This window comes from Gekko japonicus, unplaced genomic scaffold (genome assembly GCF_001447785.1).
Source record: "Gekko japonicus isolate JY-2015 unplaced genomic scaffold, Gekko_japonicus_V1.1 scaffold21, whole genome shotgun sequence".
In the NCBI taxonomy this organism is placed as follows: Eukaryota; Metazoa; Chordata; class Lepidosauria; order Squamata; family Gekkonidae; genus Gekko; species Gekko japonicus.
Window position 1 is genome coordinate 806,420 of NW_015173122.1, and position 20,239 is coordinate 826,658.

The 20,239-nt window shown below is 51.5% G+C and overlaps 2 protein-coding genes across 2 annotated transcripts in view; one reads left to right on the forward strand and one right to left on the reverse strand.

Annotated features, from left to right (window-relative positions):
- RILP (Rab interacting lysosomal protein) overlaps positions 1–16,433 on the forward strand; it is a 17,054-nt gene extending 621 nt beyond the window's left edge. Inside the window, exons 2-8 of the mRNA XM_015421846.1 lie at positions 1,947–2,070; positions 5,336–5,457; positions 5,562–5,753; positions 6,187–6,356; positions 9,085–9,207; positions 10,356–10,445; positions 15,756–16,433. Of these exons, the coding sequence (XP_015277332.1) occupies positions 1,947–2,070; positions 5,336–5,457; positions 5,562–5,753; positions 6,187–6,356; positions 9,085–9,207; positions 10,356–10,445; positions 15,756–15,900 (966 nt within the window). The 3' untranslated portion in view covers positions 15,901–16,433. The remainder of the gene's footprint in view (positions 1–1,946; positions 2,071–5,335; positions 5,458–5,561; positions 5,754–6,186; positions 6,357–9,084; positions 9,208–10,355; positions 10,446–15,755) is intronic.
- Positions 16,434–18,946: 2,513 nt separating this feature from the next.
- Positions 18,947–20,239, reverse strand: part of PRPF8 (pre-mRNA processing factor 8) — a 30,954-nt gene continuing 29,661 nt past the window's right edge. The window contains exons 42-43 of the mRNA XM_015421901.1: positions 19,916–20,118; positions 18,947–19,525 (exon numbers count right to left, since the gene is read on the reverse strand). Coding sequence (XP_015277387.1) covers positions 19,371–19,525; positions 19,916–20,118 — 358 coding nt within the window. The 3' untranslated portion in view covers positions 18,947–19,370. The remainder of the gene's footprint in view (positions 19,526–19,915; positions 20,119–20,239) is intronic.

Here is a 20,239-nt window from a genome sequence, read left to right on the forward strand (position 1 = left end):
CCCGTCCCGTCTAGGGGCCACTCACACCGTGTAGGCCTCCTCGATCGAGGTGGGCAGCCGCGTTAGTCTGTCTGTAGCGGCAGTTAGTCTGTCTGTAGTTAGTCTGTCTGTAGTTAGTCTGTCTGGAGCTGCGGTGGCTCAAGTGGTTCAGACGCTGAACTGGAGGCTGTGGAAGGTTGGTAGTTCAGCAGTTCGAGACCCGGGTGCCGCATGACGGAGTGAGCTCCCGTCTCTAGTTCCAGCTCCTGCGAACCTAGCAGTTCAAAAGCAAGAAATTGCAAGTAGATAAATAGGCACCACTTCGGTGGGAAGGTAACAGCGTTCCGTGCGCCTTGGTGTTTAGTCATGCCGGCCACATGACCACGGAAACGTCTTCGGACAGTACTGGATCTTCGGCTTGGAAACGGAGATGAGCACCGCAACCCTAGAGTCGGATTCGACTGGCTTTTGAGCAAGGGAACCTTTACCTTTACCGGCAGAGAAAAGCAAGAGTCCAGGAGCGCCCTAAAGACTTACAGAATATTGTGGCAGTATGAAGCAGTGACTAACGGAAGCTCGTACCCTACCACTGATTTGGTTAGTCTTTAAGGTGCTACTGGACTCTTTCTCTTTTTCTACTGTGTAGGCCTGACCTGGATAACCCAGGGTAGGCCAAAGCTAAGCTGGGACAGCCATGGTTAGTATTTTGATGGGCGATCACCAAGGGTGTCCAGGGTTGCGATCAATGTTCCCTCTAAGCTGAGTTTGTGTGAGCTAGCTCATAGTTTTTTAGCCTCCGGCTCACACATTTTTGTCTTAGCTCAGGAAGGAGGGCTCCAGAGCCAACTCATTTATGCAGCAGCCAAATCCCTTGCTCACAACTTTAACACCTGTAGCTCACAAAGCAGAATTTTTGTTCACAAGACTCCACAGCTTAGAGGGAACATTGGTCGCGATGCCAGATATCTCTGAACGTCTCTTGCCCCCAAAACCCTACAGGGTCGCCATCAGCCAGCTGCAGATTGATGGCCCTTTCCACCACACTGTGTAACTCCTCCAGCCTGGGAATGTCTCTCTTCACCTCTCCATCAAATGGGTGTGTGTGTCTTCCAACATGCATTGTCATGTGATATGGGGAAGGTAGTGCACGCATCGATGCATGTATCTCTGGAAGGTGTCATGTGCCCCTCAATAGAATGGAGAGGGGGTGCATGTATGACGCTATGCACTTGGTAGGGCAGCGCAGTGGAGTGCTGGGACAGGCAGTTTTTCCAAGGCTTCTGCTGGCCGGATTCCCAGGGAAAGGACTTTGTGCCTATTTAATTCCCCTCTCCCCCCAACCCCAACCCCCAAATAGACATGAACCTGCCTTATACTGAATCAGACTGTGGGTCCATCCAAGTCAGTATTGTCTGTTCAGACTGGCAGTAGCTCTCCAGGGTCTCAGGCGCAGGTCTTTGAGAGCCAGTTTGGTGTAGCGGTTAAGTGTGCGGACTCTAATCTGGGAGAACGGGGTTTGATTCCCCACTTCTCCACATGCAGCTGCCGGTGTGACCTTGGGTCAGTCACAAGTTCTCTCAGCTGTTCTCTCACGAGGAGTTCTCAAAAGAGCTCTCTCAGCCCCACCTACCTCACAGGGTCTGTGTTGTGGGGAAGGGAAAGGAGATTGTAAGCCGCTCTGAGACTCCTTCGGGTAGCGAAGGGCGGGGCATAAACCCAATCTCCTCTTCTTCTTTGACATCACCTGTTACCCAGTCCTTTTAACTGAGTGTGCTGGCGGGATTGAATTGCACGCAGATGCTCTACCACGGAGCCACTGGCCCCTCCAAGACTTGACTTGGCCCATCAGCTGCTTCTGCTGTCCTCCTCTGCCCTGTCAACTTGATGCCCCTGCTGTGAAAAGCGAAGGCCTGGCTGGAGGGGAATGCGCAGGACCACTCTGACCTCGTTGCTTCCTCTTCCCGCAGGATGGGGAGCAGACCCTCTCGGAAGGCCAGAAGAGAGAGCACCTGATGCAGGTGCGCCTGGCCCAGGTGGAAGAGGAGAACCAGAAGCTCTTGGCCCAGCTGGCTGGTGGACAGTCCCAGGCAGGTGAGAGAGGCTGGGCTGATTTCTTGAGGAAATGTGCATGCCCACCCTAGAACCAGGACTGTAGCTAGGCAGGGGCAATGCCCCCTCCTGAATTTGTGATGCCCCCACCTTGGAAGTATGGCAGACCCACTCACACACACACACCCCGGGCAGCCACCTTCTTCTCCAGTGGCCCGCCTGGTCCCTTGGAACAACACTGCTTGACCGTTCATGCTGGTAGGAACGTCCTGTTCATGGCAAATGCCCAGTTTTTAATTAAAAAAAAAAGGAAAACAAGCCCCAAAGGCGAGGAGGGGTATGTGTGTTCACGGGAGGGCGCTCAGTATTTCCCCACCTGCTGTTATTCCCCCTCGGAGGACCTTTCTCCTTCCTCGTCCTGGTCTTCTGATACTCACGACAGCCCCCTGCATGGGGCCCTTTCTCCAGTTCTTCTATTTTTATTTATTTTATTAACCTTGTGACCTCAGAAGTGATGTCATTCCCCCCACTGAAAATCGTCCAGCTACGGGGCTACTAGACCTTTTCAGGGTGGCCCATCAGGTGAAAATATACGGTGTTGGTCTGTAGTGTGAGAACTGGATCCGTGGTTGGTAGTCAGATTCCTTTTGAACCACTTGTGCGGTGGTTGGGCCCCCTTTTGAGGCATCTCTTAGAGGAAGAGGCCATTCCATCCCAAAATGCCAAGTCTGCGTTGCATGGCCTTCTGTTGGGTGTTACAAGTTAAAACACTTTTCAGTATTTACTGGGTTAATGATGTTTGTTAAGTCACATGTTTGTTTGTATCCAATCTGTTTTGGACAGTTAGAAAGCCCGGGAAGTTCAGATCTAGTTTGTTGTTCTGATTGGAGACCAAAGTGCCAAGTATGAGCATTTTATGGCTTCTCTTCCCGTCTTGTGGTTCTTTGTTCTGACCAAGAAGAAGAAGCCTCTCCTTCTGCCATTTTCAGTCTAGCTGTAAGGATGTAGGCATATAAGCACTTTGTTATTTTACATCCCATGTACCTTTTCCCCATGCTAAGTTGTAGTAAACTTTTATTCTTTTAAACACACCATGGACTCTGCCTCTTTAATACTCTGCTGATTTACTTTAAAATTAAGAATACCTAACACCTTCGGAGCTGCGGTGGCTCAAGTGGTTAAGACGCTGAACTGCAGGCTATGGAAGGTCAGTAGTTCAGGAGTTCGAGACCCGGGTGCCACACGACGGAGTGAGCTCCCGTCTCTAGTTCCAGCTCCTGCCAACCTAGCAGTTCGAAAGCAAGAAATTGCAAGTAGATAAATAGGGACCACTTCGTTGGGAAGGTAACAGCGTTCCGTGTGCCTTGGTGTTTAGTCATGCCGGCCACATGACCACGGAAACGTCTTCGGACAGCGCTGGCTCTTCAGCTTTGAAACGGGGATGAGCACCGCAACCCTAGAGTCGGATTCGACTGGCTTTCGAGCAAGGGAACCTTTACCTTTTAACACCTTCCAGGGGAGGTCTCCTTGGCTTTTGCTCATAAACTATCTTGTCGGGGAAAAGAGGAACCAGACTGGAAGGGGGTCTTCTCTGGCTGGGAAATGTGACTTCATCATTGTGCGGACTGTGGTTGCACAAATGTTGCTGTTGGGTAGTGCCCGTTGACCACCCTGGGAAGCCACGGCGTGTGTCTCTTGCATGCCGTTTTCAGAGTCCCTTTTGTGCGGCTTCTCCTTTGGTGCAGCGTATGTGCTGGGTTTTTGCTGTGCTTTTGCAGGCCCTAAAATGGTGAGAAGTCGTAACGCACCAGCAGGGCTGTCTCACCCTTGCCCCAGGGCCTGTCAGTCTTGCGAGCTGCGTTTTTGCTTCGTCGCTACTGGAGCGCCATGTCTCGCGCCTTGATCTTTTAAAGAAGGAAATTGGTTGGCTCAGTGACAGGTAGTTCTTGTTGTTCAGCACACAGGCACACGTGGGGTGCCAGTAAAGTGACTTTCTTGACTAGGTGTGGGCAGCAGGCAGCAGGTCTTCTAGGGCAACCTGTTCCCACAGGCAAAATGTCCTGATGTCATCATCTGAAATTTAATTAGCACGTCGACATGCATGTTCTGACCTGGATGGCCCACGCTGGTCTGATACGGTCAGATCTCGGAAACTAAGCAGGGTTGGCCCTGGTTAGTCCTTGGATGGGAGACCTCCCAGGAAGTCCAGGGCTGTTATGCAGAGGCGGGCCATAGCAACCGACCCCTGTTCGTCTCAGCTGCAACTTGATAACGCTCTCCATCACCCTCCTGGCACAGACTGAAGTCATTATTCGGACAGTTAGGTTGAGTGTAGCAGACAAAAATACAGCAAATGACTTATTACACAGTGTATCAGTAAGCAATTAAAGGCATAATACTTACCTATAAAACGAAAGTAATGTATACGGCAGCCTACTGAACTGGCATGTCTACTGTCACTGATCATATGACACAAGTGAATATTACATGAAAAGCCACTGGGCCAAACGCGTTTCTGCCCCAAGGGCCTTCTTCGGTGGCCTCAAACCGTGTGGTGCGCACGTGAAACATAAAATATCGTTTAAGGGCCAGGCAGGTTTGGACTGAATCCTGAAAAAAGTAAAGAGTTGTTTGGACAGCGCCAAGGGGGAAAGTGGCTGAAGAGAACAGGAGGAGCCCGCGATGGGGGCAAGGGGGCGGGTGACGGAGGGCCCCCGTGGAGCTGCTGGAATCATAGAATCATAGCGTTCGAAGGGGCCATACAGACCATCTAGTCCAACCCGCTGCCCAGTGCAGGACCAGCCCAAAGCATCTCAGACAAATATTCGTCCGGCGGCTTCTTGAAAGCTGCCAGTGAAGGGGAGCCAACCACCTCCCTAGGCAGCTGATTCCACCTTTGAGCCACTCTGGCCGTGAAAAAGTTTCTCCTAATATCCAGCCGATACCTTTCTGCATGTAATTTAAACCCGTTGCTTCGGGTCCTGTCCTCTGCTGCCGACTGGAACGGCTCCTTGCCCTCCTCCAAATGACAGCCTTTCAGATATTTAAAGAGAACAATCATGTCAGCCCCGTAGCTAGGGAATATTGGGGGAGGGGGCTTCAGGGGGGGGCCCTGTCCGCTAATTAAATGGAAGTACAGTGCAGGTGGTAAGTTGGAGCACTTTGGAGGCAGCCCGGGAGGGAGGAAGCCCAGAAGAAACAATAGGGGGCCAGGCCCCATGGGCCCCATGTTAGCTACGGGCCAGAATCAAGTCCTGGCTTGAGGCCGGGGGCTGCTTGTGCGAGGCTCTCCCCCGTTTGGTTTCAGACAGGACCACGCGCCAAGAGAGGGAGGTGATGCTGCGACTCAAGGAGGTGGTGGACCAACAGCGGGACGAGATCCGCGCTCAGGCCCACGAGATCCTCAGCAAGAGCCGTGACGTGGAGGCGGTGAGGCGGTGCGGGGGTGGCCGGCGGGGGGTGGGGGGGGATGGCTGTGGCCCAGGCGGCCTGCGCGTGGTACTGAGTGTGGGGCTTTGGGCCTGGCTTCTTAGTTGCAGGAGCAGCTCAGCCGCTTCATGGCTGTGAACGAGGAGCTGCGTCACAAGCTGGCCATTGTTCAGGCGCAGTTGAAGAAGGCCCTGGAGGAGAAGGAGGGCCTGGAGAATGCCCTCTTGGAGACCAGCCGGGAAGGCAACAGGCTGAACAAGGTTCGAGGGGGAAGAGAGCCCTCCAGACCAGGCACGGTAAGGTGTCCACCCCTTCCTTTCTTTCAGTTTCCCTCGAGGGGTGGACCGTCTCTGTGCCATCACAGGTGCTCTGTGGCACAAAGATTCCAAGCGTTCGGTGGCTACAATCTGGGGCTTTAGCACTTGGCACACTAAATGTCTTGTGCTGGGCATACAGTTCCTGGACTTTATGGCTGCAAGTGACATGGCAGCGCCCGGCAGGATCTCACACGCAAGTGGGCTTCTTTGTTGGGTCGGAGGTGGGAGGTGTTTGGGAACGCTGCTGCAGCGGGCCTCTTCCCTCCTTTCGCAAAAACAATTTGCATCTGTGCAATTCAGAGCTCGCCTGAAGCCTTCAGTGGCCCAGGCCTGGATGTCTGCAGAGGCCTCGTGTGAGGCTGGGCTGGCAGTGTGAGCCACCTTGGATCTCTTCTCTCCCCATCTTTCCCAGGACCAGGGTGTAGCAGCAGCAGCAGCAGCCCCACCTAGTGAGGAGCCCCCTTGCAGACACCAAGGAGGGAGATGCTTCTCCAAGGAAGAGCTTCAGCAGATCCTTCAAGAGCGCAATGAGCTCAAGACCAGCCTGTTCTTGGTGCGAGAGGAGCTGGCCTATTACCAGCGGTCAGTCAGGACAGAGAAAGGCAGTAGTGAGCAGTGGGTATGTGGGGCGGGGCATGATCTAGTTGGGATCCCTATACCTGGCTGTGACTCGCAGGTGGATTTCAGAGGAGACTGATGGAGCAGGCCTTCGGATCTAAAACGTCTTGGGGGGGCAGCTAGGGCCGTTCTCCTCACAAATCCCTTGGATTCTAGGCCATTCCAGGGATGCAGAGCAGGGCTGTATTGGTTCTATGGGAGAAAGGGGAAATAACATAAACAAATGTGAGTCCCGTGGCACCTTTAAGACCTTCAAAGTGTAATTCTGGGTATAAGCTTTTGTGTGCATGCACACATCTCCTGAAGTGTTTAAGAACATAAGAGATGCAGGGCTCTTTTTGTAGAAAAAGCCTAGCAGGAATTCATTAGCATAATAGGCCACACCCCTGATTGCACCACTCATTAGCATATTAGGCCACACACCCCACATTACCCGAAGTGTGCTCATTCAGCCATACCGACCTTTTGCTTCTTATTCTGTTTACCTTGTTTGTTGTCAACACCTGGGGCTTTTTTTGTAGCAGGAACTCCTTTTCGTGTTAGGCCACACACCCCTAACGTAGCCAATCCTAATGAGTTTCTACTGCTGGGTGTGGCCTGTTATGCTAATGAGTTCCTGCTGGGTGTGGCCAACTTGGGAGCCAGCCGGAACTCCGTCCCTGTGCGTTCCTGCCCAAAAATAGCCCTGGAGATGCCAATGTTGGGTCAGGCCAAAGGCCCGTCCAGTCCAACACCCTGTGTCACACAGTGGCCAGAAATACCAGGTGCCATCAGGAGGTCCACCAGTGGGGCCAGGACATTAGAAGCCCTCCCACTGTTGACCCCCCCCCCCAAGCATCAAGAAGACAGACCATCACTTGCCCCAGAGTTCCTATCTATACCTTGTGGCTAATAGCCACTGATGGACCTCTGCTCCAGATGCTTATCTAATTCCCTCTTGAAGCCGTCCATGCTTGTAGCCACCACCACTTCCTGTGGCAGTGAATTCCATGTGCTAATCACTCTTTGGGTGAAGAAGTACTTCCTTTTATCCGTTCTAACCCGACTGCTCCGCAATTTCATTGAGTGCCCACGAGTTCTTAAGATATGTGCATGCGCACGAAAGCTTATGCCCAGAATTACACTTTGTTGGTCTTAAAGGTGCCACGGGACTCAATTCCCCCCCCCCCCCCTGTTGCCTCAGACCCACCTGAATAAATAAATATGCCCCTGTTGGAACTATTCAAGGGTCAATCAAGCGCCCTCTCTGGCCTTCAGCCAAACCAGGAACGCCAAAATTTCCTCTGCCCAAACTCTCTTCAGACAAAACGGATTGTGGAAGTGTGCTCCACTTTAGAGAAAGACCTTTGTCCCCGTCTTTGCCAAACAGGAGACTTGCCCATCCAGCTATTGCCAGGATGCAACTTGACCCACCGGTTCAAGGTGGGGTTTCAGTTTCCTTTTACAATCCTTATTTGCCGACAAGCCCGCTGGGTCAAAAGTCCTTTTCAGCAGGTGTCTCCCTGCCTCGGATAAAGGCGTGGATGGTTAGGCAGTCAGAACCAGAACCAGTGAATTCTGGGAGCCTCCTTGAGTAAGTAGCTTGCCAGTACGGGGACCACTGGACCAAAGGTATTAAAAACCAAGAGGGGGCTGGTTGGAATACTTCTCTCCGGCTGCAGGGTGGTTCTCTCCAGGGGTCATTTCGTAGAAAAAGAGGTGCAGGAGCTCATTAGCATAACTCATTAGCATAACGTATTTGCATATGCCACCCCCCCTGACATCACCGGAAGTGTGTCAGAAGGCAACACCCACCGCTCAGGCTCCACTGGACTGTTTTGGATTGCTAGCTATTGGGGGGGGGGACTTGCAGATCTGTCCTCGCAGAGGGGGGAGAGCTTGTACCTGAATAAAACTTGGTCTTAAAGGTGCCACTGGACTGTTTTGGACCGGGGGGGCCTCTGCAATTTACCTGGCTGCTTCTTGCTCTGACTGAGGGCTGCTGGGAGCAGGGGGTGGGGCTTGTTGCATGTGCCTGTGCCCTGGGCTCTTTACTGCCGGAGCCCCACTCCTGTGCGCTCCTGCAGGAAATGACCCCTAGTTCTCTCACCTGGCATTGAGATTTCAGGTGGGGTTTCCAAGGTGTTTGCAGGGTAGGGAGGACTCTCCTCCTGGGCAGGGCTGGCTCAGTTCTTGCCCCCTTTCCATTCAGGGTCCCTCTGCTACATGCTCCTCCTGTTTCCCCAGGGACATTTGCCTTCTCTCCTTGGTCTGGTGTCTCCACCTTAGAACCTAAAGTTCCCTTCTGGATCAGGCTAACAGTCCAGCATCCTCTTCCCAGCAGTGGCCATCCAGATGTTTTTGGAAAGCTCTCAAGCAGTTCGTGAAGGTGATGGCCATCCCCTACCTTGTCCCTGGATTCCGGGGATGAGTTAGACTGCCTCCGAATGGGGGTAGCTCTACTTGGCTCGTAACCGTTGACGCTTCCCATAAACTTGACTAAAGCTGCCTAAGCCAACAGCCATTGCTGCATCATGTGGCAGTGAGTTCCCTGGTCTGTCCCAGACTTCTTTCTCCCCGTTTCAGCTGGTGATGGGTGCATGCAAGAGATACTGGGCTGTCGCTCTTCTGAAACAGGGGAGGGGGCAGAGTGGAAAGAACGAGCAAGATTCCTTTCCCCCAACTCACCTTGGGAATGTCCTCTCCCTCCCAGGGAGCTGCTTAACAACGAGCGAATCCCCAGCCTCCTCCTGGCTGCCATGAAATCGGCCATCCGGAAGCAGCAGAAGAAGGTCCGTGCCAAGATGCTGGGGACGCCAGAGGAGTCGGGGAGTGGGTGAGTCTGGCCTGCCTTCCCCTGCTGCGGCGAAGGACCCCGTGGGGGCTGACTTAGAAACAGAAGAAGACTCATAATAGAATCATAGAGTCGGAAGGGGCTATACAGACCATCTAGTTCAACCCCCTGCCCAATGCAGGACCAGCCTAAAGCATCTCTGACAAATATTCATCCAGCCTCTTATTGAAAGCTGCCAGCGATGGGGAGCCAACCACCTCCCTAGGCAGCTGATTCCATCTTGAGCCACTCTGGCCGTGAAAAAGTTTTCCCTAATATCCAGATGACACCTTTCTGCATGTAATTTAAGCCCGTTGCTTTGGGTCCTGTCTTCTGCTGCCCAGGGGTCGTTTCGTAGAAAAAGAGCTAGGGGAACTAATTAGCATAACTCATTAGCATATACCACACCCCCTGACATCAGGGGCCCGGCGGTGGACCTGCAAGGCCGGCAGGAGTGCGAGGAAGCCCCGCCAAGGACCTCCCTGGCCCCAGGCAGGAAGGGGTGGGGAGAGGCAGGGAGGAAGCAACTTACCCTCCCTCTTCTCCTGCCTCCTCCTGGCTGAATGAGGGCCGGAAGCGGGGCGGCCGGAAGTGGGAGGCGGGGCTTCGTCGTGTGCCCTGCCCCCTGCACCTCACCCGGGGGAACTGCGATCCCCCGCGATCACCCCCGAATCGACCTCTGCTGCTGCCAACTGGAACGGCTCCTTGCCCTCCTCCAAATGATAGCCTTTCAGATATTTAAGGAGAGCAACCATGTCCTGGCTTGGGGGGGGGGGCTGCTTGTGCGAGGCTCTTCCCCCGTTTGGTTTAAGACAGGACCATGCGCCAAGAGAGGGAGGTGATGCTGCGACTCAAGGAGGTGGTGGACAAACAGCGGGACGAGATCCGCACTCAGGCCCACAAGACCCCAGTAACAGAGATCAGAGAAACAGAGCAGGAAGGTACCCCCAAGGGTCATCTAGTCCAACCCCCTTCACAATGCAGGAAATTCGCAGCCACCTCCCCCCCACTTCCCCAGTGACTTCTCCTGAGCCCAACAATGTGCGGCACACAGCTGGGTAGCATGAGCTATGGGGGGGTTTGCTCCTCTCCCTCCGCCATCTTTCCCATGCCTCTCTTTGACGGTCTTTCTTTCTGGCCTCGTATTTCAGTGAGGAAGAGGAGGAAGAAGGGGTGTGGCTGGCTGCACCGGACTCAGACACAGTGGATGGCCCCGTGGCCCCATCCAGGATCAAGAGCTTGTAAGTCTCGACCTGGGAGCAGCCTACTGGTGTGGGGGGGAAGCAGGGTGTCAGAGAAGAGAACTTTTTTTTTTTGCCTGTGGCAGATTTATAAAATTTCCTTTCATGTTGGTATTCTCAGGAAAGGGAACCCTAAAAATAACCTAATACACTGCATCGAACAATAGAGCAGGTGGCTGCATCGGAGCAAAGCAAAATCCAAAAATAAAAGCCATGTCATACCTTTGATGAGGTCTCACCATAGTAACACGAGCTTTCGAGTTCTCTGCTTAATACTGGTGAGACATTTGATCAGTTACCAGCCCTGGAGGCTGCGTCTTCCCCTACCTGGAATCCAAAAGTACAACCTGGCAACAGTTCCATCCGGCACCACTTCATTTGTTCAAGTCCGCCTGGCAGGTGGGTGCCGAAAACATCTTCCCACCCACCCTTTTTATCGTTCAGCTCGAAGGTTTGCTTGCTGTGTTTTGGTTGGTGCTCACACACGGTCTTACCCTGACCTGGATAGCCCAGGATAGCCTGATCTCATCAGATCTCAGAAGCTAAGCAGCGTCGGCCCTGGCTGGTGTTTGGATGGGAGACCTCCAAGGAATGCCAGAGCCATGGCATGGAGGCAGGCAATGGCCAACCACCTCTGGACGTCTCTTGCCTTGAGAACCCCACCAGGGGTCGCCGTAAGTCAGCTGTGACTTGACGGCAAAAAAACCAACAACAGCAAATACAAGGTCTTTGGTGTTCTGGATTTCACATCGATAATAAAACCAGCACCAAACCGACAAGCAATAGGCGTGGGGGCAGTAGAAGAAAGGGTTGCTAGGAGTCCTTGAGAGTGAGACCCACCCCCACCTCTCTGAGCCAGGTTGGTGTAGTGGTTAAGTGCGCGGACTCTAATCTGGGAGACCTGGGTTTGATTCCCCACTCCTCCACTTGCACCTGCTGGATGACCTTGGGCAAGCCATCGTTCTGACAAGAGCTATTCTTGGAAAAGGGCAGTTTCTGCCAAGAGCTCTCCCAGCCCCACCAACCTCACAGGGTGTCTGTTGTGGGGAGCAGAAGGGAAAGGAGTTTGTAAGCTGCTCTGAGACACCTTTGGGTAGTGAAGGGCAGGGTATAAATCCAATCTCTCCTCCTCCTCCTCCTCCCCCTCCTCCTCCTGCTGCTGCTGCTGCTAATTCTTTCTGCACCCACTACCCTCTGAGTAGCTGGAAAACTCCCGTCCATCATATTTATTAAATTTTTAGCCCACCCTCCCCACCATAGCAAGCTGAGGGCGGCTTACAGAACATACATGTAAATGTACACATTAAAACTCCAAAATATGGAGCTGCGGTGGCTCAAGTGGTTAAGACGCTGAACTGCAGGCTGTGGAAGGTCGGTAGTTCAGCAGTTCGAGACCCGAGTGTGCCGCATGATGGAGTGAGCTTCCGTCTCTAGTGCCAGCTCCAGCCAACCTAGCAGTTTGAAAGCAAGAAATTACATGTAGATAAATAGGTACCACTTCACTGGGAAGGTAACAGCGTTCCGTGCGCCTTGGGGTTTAGTCATGCCGGCCACATGACCACGGAAACGTCTTCGGACAGCGCTGGCTCTTCGGCTTTGAAACGGAGATGAGCACCGCAACCCTAGAGTCGGATTCGACTGGCTTTCAAGCAAGGGAACCTTTACCTTTACTCAGGACATAGATGTAATAAAATATGGCGGCTTTATCTCAGCATTTCAATGGTCGCCTACCCCTTGGTCCAGGCTCCTGCCAGGCTGTTGGTCGTCAGGTTGGTGATGACATTGATGTTTGGGCCAGGGCCATGATGTTAAAGGTGGCACCCTAATCGAAGGCCTGTTGGAAGAGCTCCATTTTTCAGGCCCTGCGGAACTGCAAAAGGTCCCGCAGGGCCCTGATGTCGTCCAGGAGCTCATATGGATGACCAAATCTTTCCTGGGCTTAGCGGTTTTGTACCATATCGGCTGTCGTGGCTTCCCTATGAGAATCCTGATGTTTGTAATTTGGGGAGAAAGTTAGACTCCTCTGACTGGCTGCCTCCCACCCTGAATGGTTATTATGTAAGTATTGCTCTACAGAAGTCATTCACAGCAACTGGATTGTCCTGTGTAGACAAGGCACTTCATTCCCATGATTGCTACATTATAATAATGTGTAGTTTCCAACAAGCCTTAGAGCTTCAGAAGTATAGTTCCTGGCAGTTACTGCTCAACAAGTATGTCATATTGTTAGGCACAGGGTCTGTTTTTCCAAGGAGACTTTTACCTGTAGGGCTGGCTGTTTGTTTTTTCTTTCTGGAATTCTACTGAACACATTGGCTTTTATACATAAAAGATTCAAAATACCTAGAGTAAACAATCGTAGATTTAGAATTACATAATTGCGGTGTTGAACTTTAAAATATAGTTTAGAATTGGATTGTTACCCGGAGCGGAAAGCTACGCACCATTATCGTTGTTCATCAGAAGGAGGATTATCATAAACCCGAATTAACAACAACTGGATAGCCCTTTAAGGGCTGCTGAAAGAAATTTGGCAACTGCCCAAATAGGGTGCCTGTTGCTTCGAGAAAAAAAGATTAAAGACCTGGAATGAGGCAGGAGATGTTACTAGGAAAGAAATCACTGACAAAATTGCTGTAAAGTTTGCACAAGGGCAGAGAATGCGTTAAAAGTTCAGATGGAAGGAGAAGGAGGAGGAGATTGGATTTCTACCCCGCCCTTCACTAGCAGGAGGAGTCTCAGAATGGCTTACAATCTCCCCTCCCCTCCCCACAACAGACACCCTGTGAGGTAGGTGGGGCTGAGAGAGCTCTTTCGAGAACTGCTCATGAGAGAACAGCTCTGAAATAACTTGTTACTGACCCAAGGTCACACCAGCAGCTGCATGTGGAGGAATGGGGAATCAAACCCAGTTCTCCCAGATTAGAGTCTGCGCTCCTAACCTCTACACCAAATTGGAGCCCACAACAGCAATCTCTTTGAGCCCATGGGATATTAGAAAATCTGCCAAATACCTCAACACTTGGTAAGGCAGTGAAGCAAGCCAAGGGGGAGAAAGGGACAATCGGCAAATGTAGATACCTCTTACCAACCAAAGGTGATGAAGGCAAAAACCCAGATGGAACAGAGAACAAGAGCCTTTAGGATGTGATAGTTCGGGCCAGTCACACTCTCCCTCAACCTAACCTACCTCACAGGGTTGTTGTGAGGAGAAAACAGGAGAGGAGAACAATGTAAGCCGCTTTGGGTCCCCAGTGCAATGTTCCCTCTAAGCTGAGTTAGTGTGAGCTAGCTCACAGTTTTTTAGCCTCTGGCTCAAACATTTTTGTCTTAGCTCAGGAAGGATGGCTCCAGAGCAAACCAACTTGTACAGTAGCCAAATCACCTGCTAACAACTTTAATGCCAGTAGCTCAGAAAGTAGAATTTTTGCTCACAGGACTCCACAGCTTAGAGGGAACACTGGTCCCCACTGGGGGAAAAGGCAGGGTATACATGGATTAAATTAATAAAATAAATGTTGCCAGTCCAGCGTTTCCAGTGGGCCTCTCACCGAGGTTTGTTACTGTTCCACCCCTTTCGTGGGGGTCTCAGAGCCTCGGTTAGAGGGGCAGCATCCATTTTCTGCTCCAGAAATCAAAGCCGCTTCTTCCTCATCAGTGGGGCTGCTTCCGGAGCTGCCTGGAGTACCGTGCACACAGGATCGCTCTGGGACTGAATCTTGCCGCCTTGCATTTATTTAAGAAATATTATTAGCCGCCTTTCTACTTTGCAGTTACCTTGCTAGTCAGGGCGGCTTACAATGTAAAGCAATTATTTTAAAGAAGAAGTACAGTTTAGGTGTGCCTCTGCATGCTGGTTGTACATTTGGAAATGAACCAAGTAGTGGGGTTTTTTATACTTCCAGGGCTCTTTTTGTAGAAAAAGCCCAGCAGGAACTCATTAGCATAATAGGCCACACCCAACAGCAAGAACTCATTAGCATATTAGGCCACACCCCGACAGCACCGCTCATTAGCCCATTAGGCCACACCACCATGTTACCAGAAGTGTGGTCATCCAGACACACCCACCTTTCCCTTCTTATTCTCTTTACCTTGTTTGTTGTCAAAACCCAGGGCTTTTTAAACTCCTTTGCATGTTAGGCCACACACCCCTAATGTAGCCAATCCTAATGAGTTTCTGCTATTGGGTGTGGCCTATTATGCTAATGAGTTCCTGCTGGGCGTGGCCAACTCGGAGCCAGCCGGAACTCCGTTCCTGTGCGTTCCTGCCCAAAAAGAGCCCTGCTTCTCACTCTCCAGTGGATACTCTCCTCCATAGGAGAGCATCCTGTGTGACTGTTACTCTCTGAGCATTCCACCAGCCATGGAAGTAGAGGAGCATGGAATACTGTGTTCTGATTGGAAAGGATTGTTTTTGACGGGGTGTGATTTTGTTGTCGTGGTATCTGATGAAGAGAAGGAAGAGATTGGATTTATACCCTGCCCTTCACTACCCGAGGGAGCTTCAGAGTGGCTTACGATCCCCTTCCCTTCCTCTCCCCACAACAGACACCCTGTGAGGGGGTTGGGGCTGAGGAAGCTCCCTTGAGAACTGTCCTTGAGAGAAAAGCTCTGAAATAACTTATGACTGGCCCAAGGTCACCCCAGCTGGCTTCATGTGGAGGAGTGGGGAATCATACCTGGTTCTCCCAGATTAGAGTCCGCTCTCTTAACCACTACACCAAACTGGCTTAATTATGACATAAGCTACTGTGTGGGTCCACTTGGGATGGAAAGGTGGGATATAGACAGGGGTCATTTCATAGAAAAAGAGGTGCAGGAGCTCATTAGCATAACTCATTAGCATAACTTATTTGCATATGCCACACCCCCTGACATCACCGGAAGTGTGCCAAAAGGCAACACCCACTGCTCAGACTCCACTGGACTGTTTTGGATTGCTAGCTATTGGGGGGGGGGACACGTGCAGATCTGTCCTCGCAGAGGAGGGAGAGCTTGTACCTGAATAAAACTTGGTCTTAAAAGTGCCACTGGACTGTTTTGGACTGGGGAGGCGGGGGGGAGGGCTCTGCAACTTACCTGGCTGCTTCCTGCTCTGACTGAGGGCTGCTGGGAGCAGAGGGTGGGGCTTGTGGCTTGTTGCATGTGCCCGCCCCCTGGGCTCTTTAATGCGGGAGCTCCGCTCCTGTGTGCTCCTGCAGGAAATGACCCCTGGTTATAGACGCATTAAATAGCTGCCCCTGTATCAAGCAGCACAAAGTATTTGAGACCTCACCCTCTGTCTTTTTCTTTCCCCCCTCTCTGCAGTTTTGGCCTGTGGTATCGCAGCAGCACAACCAGCACCAAAGACAGCTCTGCTGAAGCCTGCCCTGCGGCCTGGGAGATTGTTGATCCGCAGGAGGCTGGCCCAGAGCAAGTAGAGAAGGCAGAGGAGGAGAGGAAAGTGGCCTGAGTGGAAGCTCCCCCTCTACCCTGGATGAAATGGTTGGACCCGCAGAACTGTCATGTCTGGGCTGGTGATACGGACGAGTGGCTCCAAAGGGTCTGGGAGACCAGAGTTGCATCAACCATCACAGCAGCTGCCTCAGTCCTGGGGAGGAAAGCCTGCAGGCGGCAGGAAGGAGAAGCCATCTGGGGGGCCATGTTGTCCCCATCAAATCCCATGCAGCTCACAGTGCCCGGGTGCCTGCAAGAGGCCGCGTTGCCTGCTGTTGCAGCAACAATAAGCCATGCCATCGTTCCCAAGGGGCGTTTTACTTTTGGATTGAAACACACGATAAAATATGGATCACTTCGATGAGCACGGAAGTTGAATTCGTTCTATGCTCCGAGCTCCTTGTAAAAGGTCACCTTCATGTTGCCTGCAAAAGCCACGTCTCAGAGGATCTGTATTTCCACAAGTTCTTCATAATCCCCTTCCATGAGCCACTTGCACCAGTTCTTAAAGGCAAAGGTAAAGGTTCCCTTCCTCGAAAGCCAGTTGAATCCGACTCTAGGGTTGCGGTGCTCATCTCCGTTTCAAAGCCGAAGAGCCAGCGCTGTCCGAAGACGTTTCCGTGGTCATGTGGCCGGCATGACTAAAAACCAAGGCGCACGGAACGCTGTTACCTTCCCAGTGAAGTGGTACCTATTTATCTACTTGCAATTTCTTGCTTTCAAACTGCTAGGTTGGCAGGAGCTGGAACTAGAGACGGGAGCTCACTCTGTCATGCGGCACACTCGGGTCTCGAACTGCTGAACTACCGACCTTCCACAGCCTCCAGTTCAGCGTCTGAAACTGAAAAGGAACTCAGCCATATTCAAGAAATCAGTATTACCTATCTTCCTCTTGTATAGGGTTGCCAGGTTCGGGTTGGGAAATACCTGGAGATTTTGGGGGTTGATCCGGGAGAGGGCGGGGTTTGGGGAGAGGCCTCAGCAGGGTACACCACAGAGCCCACCCTTCCCAGCAGCCATTTTCTCCAGCTGGACATCAGTTGGAAAAGCGGGAGATTCCCCAGGCCCCACCTGGAGGCTGGCAACCCTATTCCTCTAAAACGCCTCCCTCTTCCTTGAAGAACGCTTTCAGCAGTGGATAGATTCAGACGGGTAGCCATGTTGGTCTGAAGCAGCAGAACAGAGTTTGAGTCCAGTGGCACCTTTAAGACCAGTGAAGTTTAATTCTGGGTATAAGCTTTTGTGTGCATGCACACTTCTTCAGATACAGGATGTATCTAAAGCAGCGTGCGTGCACACAAAAGCTTGTACTTTGAATAGAACTTTGTTCTGCTTTCAGCAGTAAGTATCTCGGCCAAATCCTACAGGATGACAGCCTGAAACAGAATCCAGAGGATGCGTTGGAAGGGTGACAGCTTTTATCAAGGCAAGGATCACATGTGGGCAGATCTAGTGAAACAGCAGCATCTTGCTGTATCCTGCACTTTTGATGGAAAAACACGTAGATACAGTTTCAAGAATTGCTTTAATTGTGTTTGGTATCAATGTTCTTTCTCCTCCTGGGCTGCACTGAATTCGCAAGGCAGGTCCATATACTACTGTAATGTCATACACCCTGTGTAGGGCTGCCCTTAAAGACACCTCTCAAAAACAGGTGTTGGTGCTCACTTTTGGGCAGCCGCTTTGAACAGATTTCTCTGGCTTTGAAATGTCCGCTTTGTTTGCGCACTTCTTTCTAGGTCTTATCCACGGTGCTCATCCTGAGTGCCAAAGCTGCTGTTCCCTTAAGGACAATCTCTCCCAGCAGTGTCTGTGTACTCTCCCATCACTTGGTAAAAGCAAGATGGTGTTAACCCATTTGCAAGCATTTTTGGGGGTGCAGCTCTGACATTGTGGGATGGTCTTCCACATGACTTGAGGAGTTGGGGGAGTCCTTTTTTGACTAGCTTCTGTATGCCAGCACAGGTGTGATTACTGGGTTTGTGAACTGATTATACGGATTGTTTGTAATATTTTGTGAGCCACTTTGGATATAACTCTGTTAATAAACAGGAGAATTTAATGCGGTTTTCCTCCAAAGCTGAGCAATTAAAAAGTCTGAGGCAGCCAATAAATTAAAAATGCAGAGCAGAAAGTAGGGTTAATAGTTCTAAGCTATGGTACTGAAACACTTTGGATACCAATTAACCCACCTGGAGATATGCCAGCATCTAGGGGTGCAGGCATAGAAATGGACAGAACTGGGGCTGTGACAATGGAGCAGCGGGCTGAAGTGGCCTCCGTTTGTCTGGTACCGAACGCCAGCAAGAACACTGCTGCAAGTCAAAAGCCATATAGACACACACCTGCCAACTCAATACCACACATATACAATACACTGCACACCTGTACCCTCCCCAACATCCTATGGTATGGCTGCTATTTCAAGGAGAAAAGGGCTGAGACAGTGTGGCTAGAACAATGGCTACACTGTCTTGGCTCTGCTGAGCAATGCAAATGTTACTTGCAGTGGTGCTTTTGATCCAATGACAGAATCCAGTTTCTTCGAAACTGAGTGGTCTATCCATGCTCTACAGTCAAGTCTGTGTTGGCTGGATGCTAAGGAAGGGTGTGCAGACACTCAGCTAGAAGAATATGGCTCCAAAGTGGACACAAAGTAGGTACGGCACTGAGGAGAGACATGAACACACAAACCTGTAAGGCCCCACATGCTCCAGGTCGTCTGAAATCAAAACCAGTGCAGTTGACAAACATTGGTTCATCAGAGTGGGGCCCTATCAAAAAGGAAGAATGATTCTGCCCCATGGATTTTAATGATCCATCCTCTGTCAAAGACCCGGCCACTACCCTTTGTGCTTGTTGAAGTTTACAGATAGAGCAGCCCTCAAAAGATATCTCTCAACATCCGGGAAAGGCTACGGGACATTTTTCTCGGAGAAGTCATGCGAGGGCACAGGGAGTTGGCCACTGGCCAGGGCTATTTCTTGTTTGCTGATCTTGTTCTCATTGGTTTTCCTTGTTTCATATTACCAGTCTGATGAAAAAGCAGTATAGGAGTCTTGTGGGTAAATAACACACGGGTTTAATCAAGAACCTTTCCATAACCTAGCACTGAGGGAGGAATGCGAAGACTCAAGAGATGTTGAAAAAAAGAAAATGCCTCCCTGCAAAGGAAATGTCATTGGGAGCATGCTCTGTCTCATGTACTATCCTGTTCCCGGATTGGACTCCCCTCTACATCCGGCCTTGATACAGGAGACTCGCACAAAGCTCCCATTTATAAAAAGTTTATTAAACATTTGATGAAACTACACATGGATCACATGTACAGATTCCTTGACAGAACTAAATGCGGAAGCCTAACGAGGGTGGGCCGGTGGGGCACGGGGCTGTTTGTGAACTCCTCGGGGCGGGCGGCAGTCACCGGGCTGCTGAATGTCAACCGTCCTCTATTTCTGCCAGCATGGCAGCCAGCCAAGCCAGGGTTTAGGCATAGAGGTCTTCTCGATCAGCAGAGTACACCTCGCCCTCCTGGAGAAGGGCAAAGTTGAGGAAGTGGGAAGGGCGATGGACCTCGTGGTAGAATTCCTTCGGGTTCGCCAACTGCAGCTCGTATTTCATGTTAGGATCATGACGGACACCTGGGAGAAGACAGAAGCAGATCAACGGCATACCCCCCAAACAATTACGTCCTGACTGGCTGGAAGCGGCTGGTGAGATCGGAGGGGTGAAGACAGCTGAGGCCCGACTGGCCCTGACATATGGCAGGAAAGAAAGACGAAACACCGACTCACACAGAACCCCTTTTCCTTGCTGGGAAGACTATCCTGCTCGACAGGAAGTTCAAGCCCCACAGACGGAGCACAGCGGTTCCCCTCACATCGTTCAAAACACAAGAACTTGGATTGGGGAGAGAGAAGGCCTGGTGCTTTCCCAGCACATAAAAAAAATTTCCATTGGGGAAAGGGACCAAAGAAGCGGGTGTGGGCTGTGATGAACGGCTGACCCCAGGGAACGATCCTCTAACTCACCCATGAAGTTGTAGTTCCAGGAGCCCTGGGCGGGCACCATGAAGAAGCCCAGGAAGCGATCGGACAGGAGCATCTGGACCCGCTCGTAATGGGAGGGCAGGTAGCCCTTGGGGTTGTTCCCTTTGTCTGTGTTCTGCCTGCCCCACTCGTAGCCACTGGGGGTCAGCTTGTAGGCGGTCAAGGTGCAGGAGCCAGGGGTGAAACTGCGGGGGGTGAGGTGGGGAGAAGAACCATGATGAGCACAAAAGCAGACCCCTCCCCCCAAAGACTGAGCCCCTCTCACTGATGGAACTATGCAAGTAGGAGACACACAGTTCCCGTGGT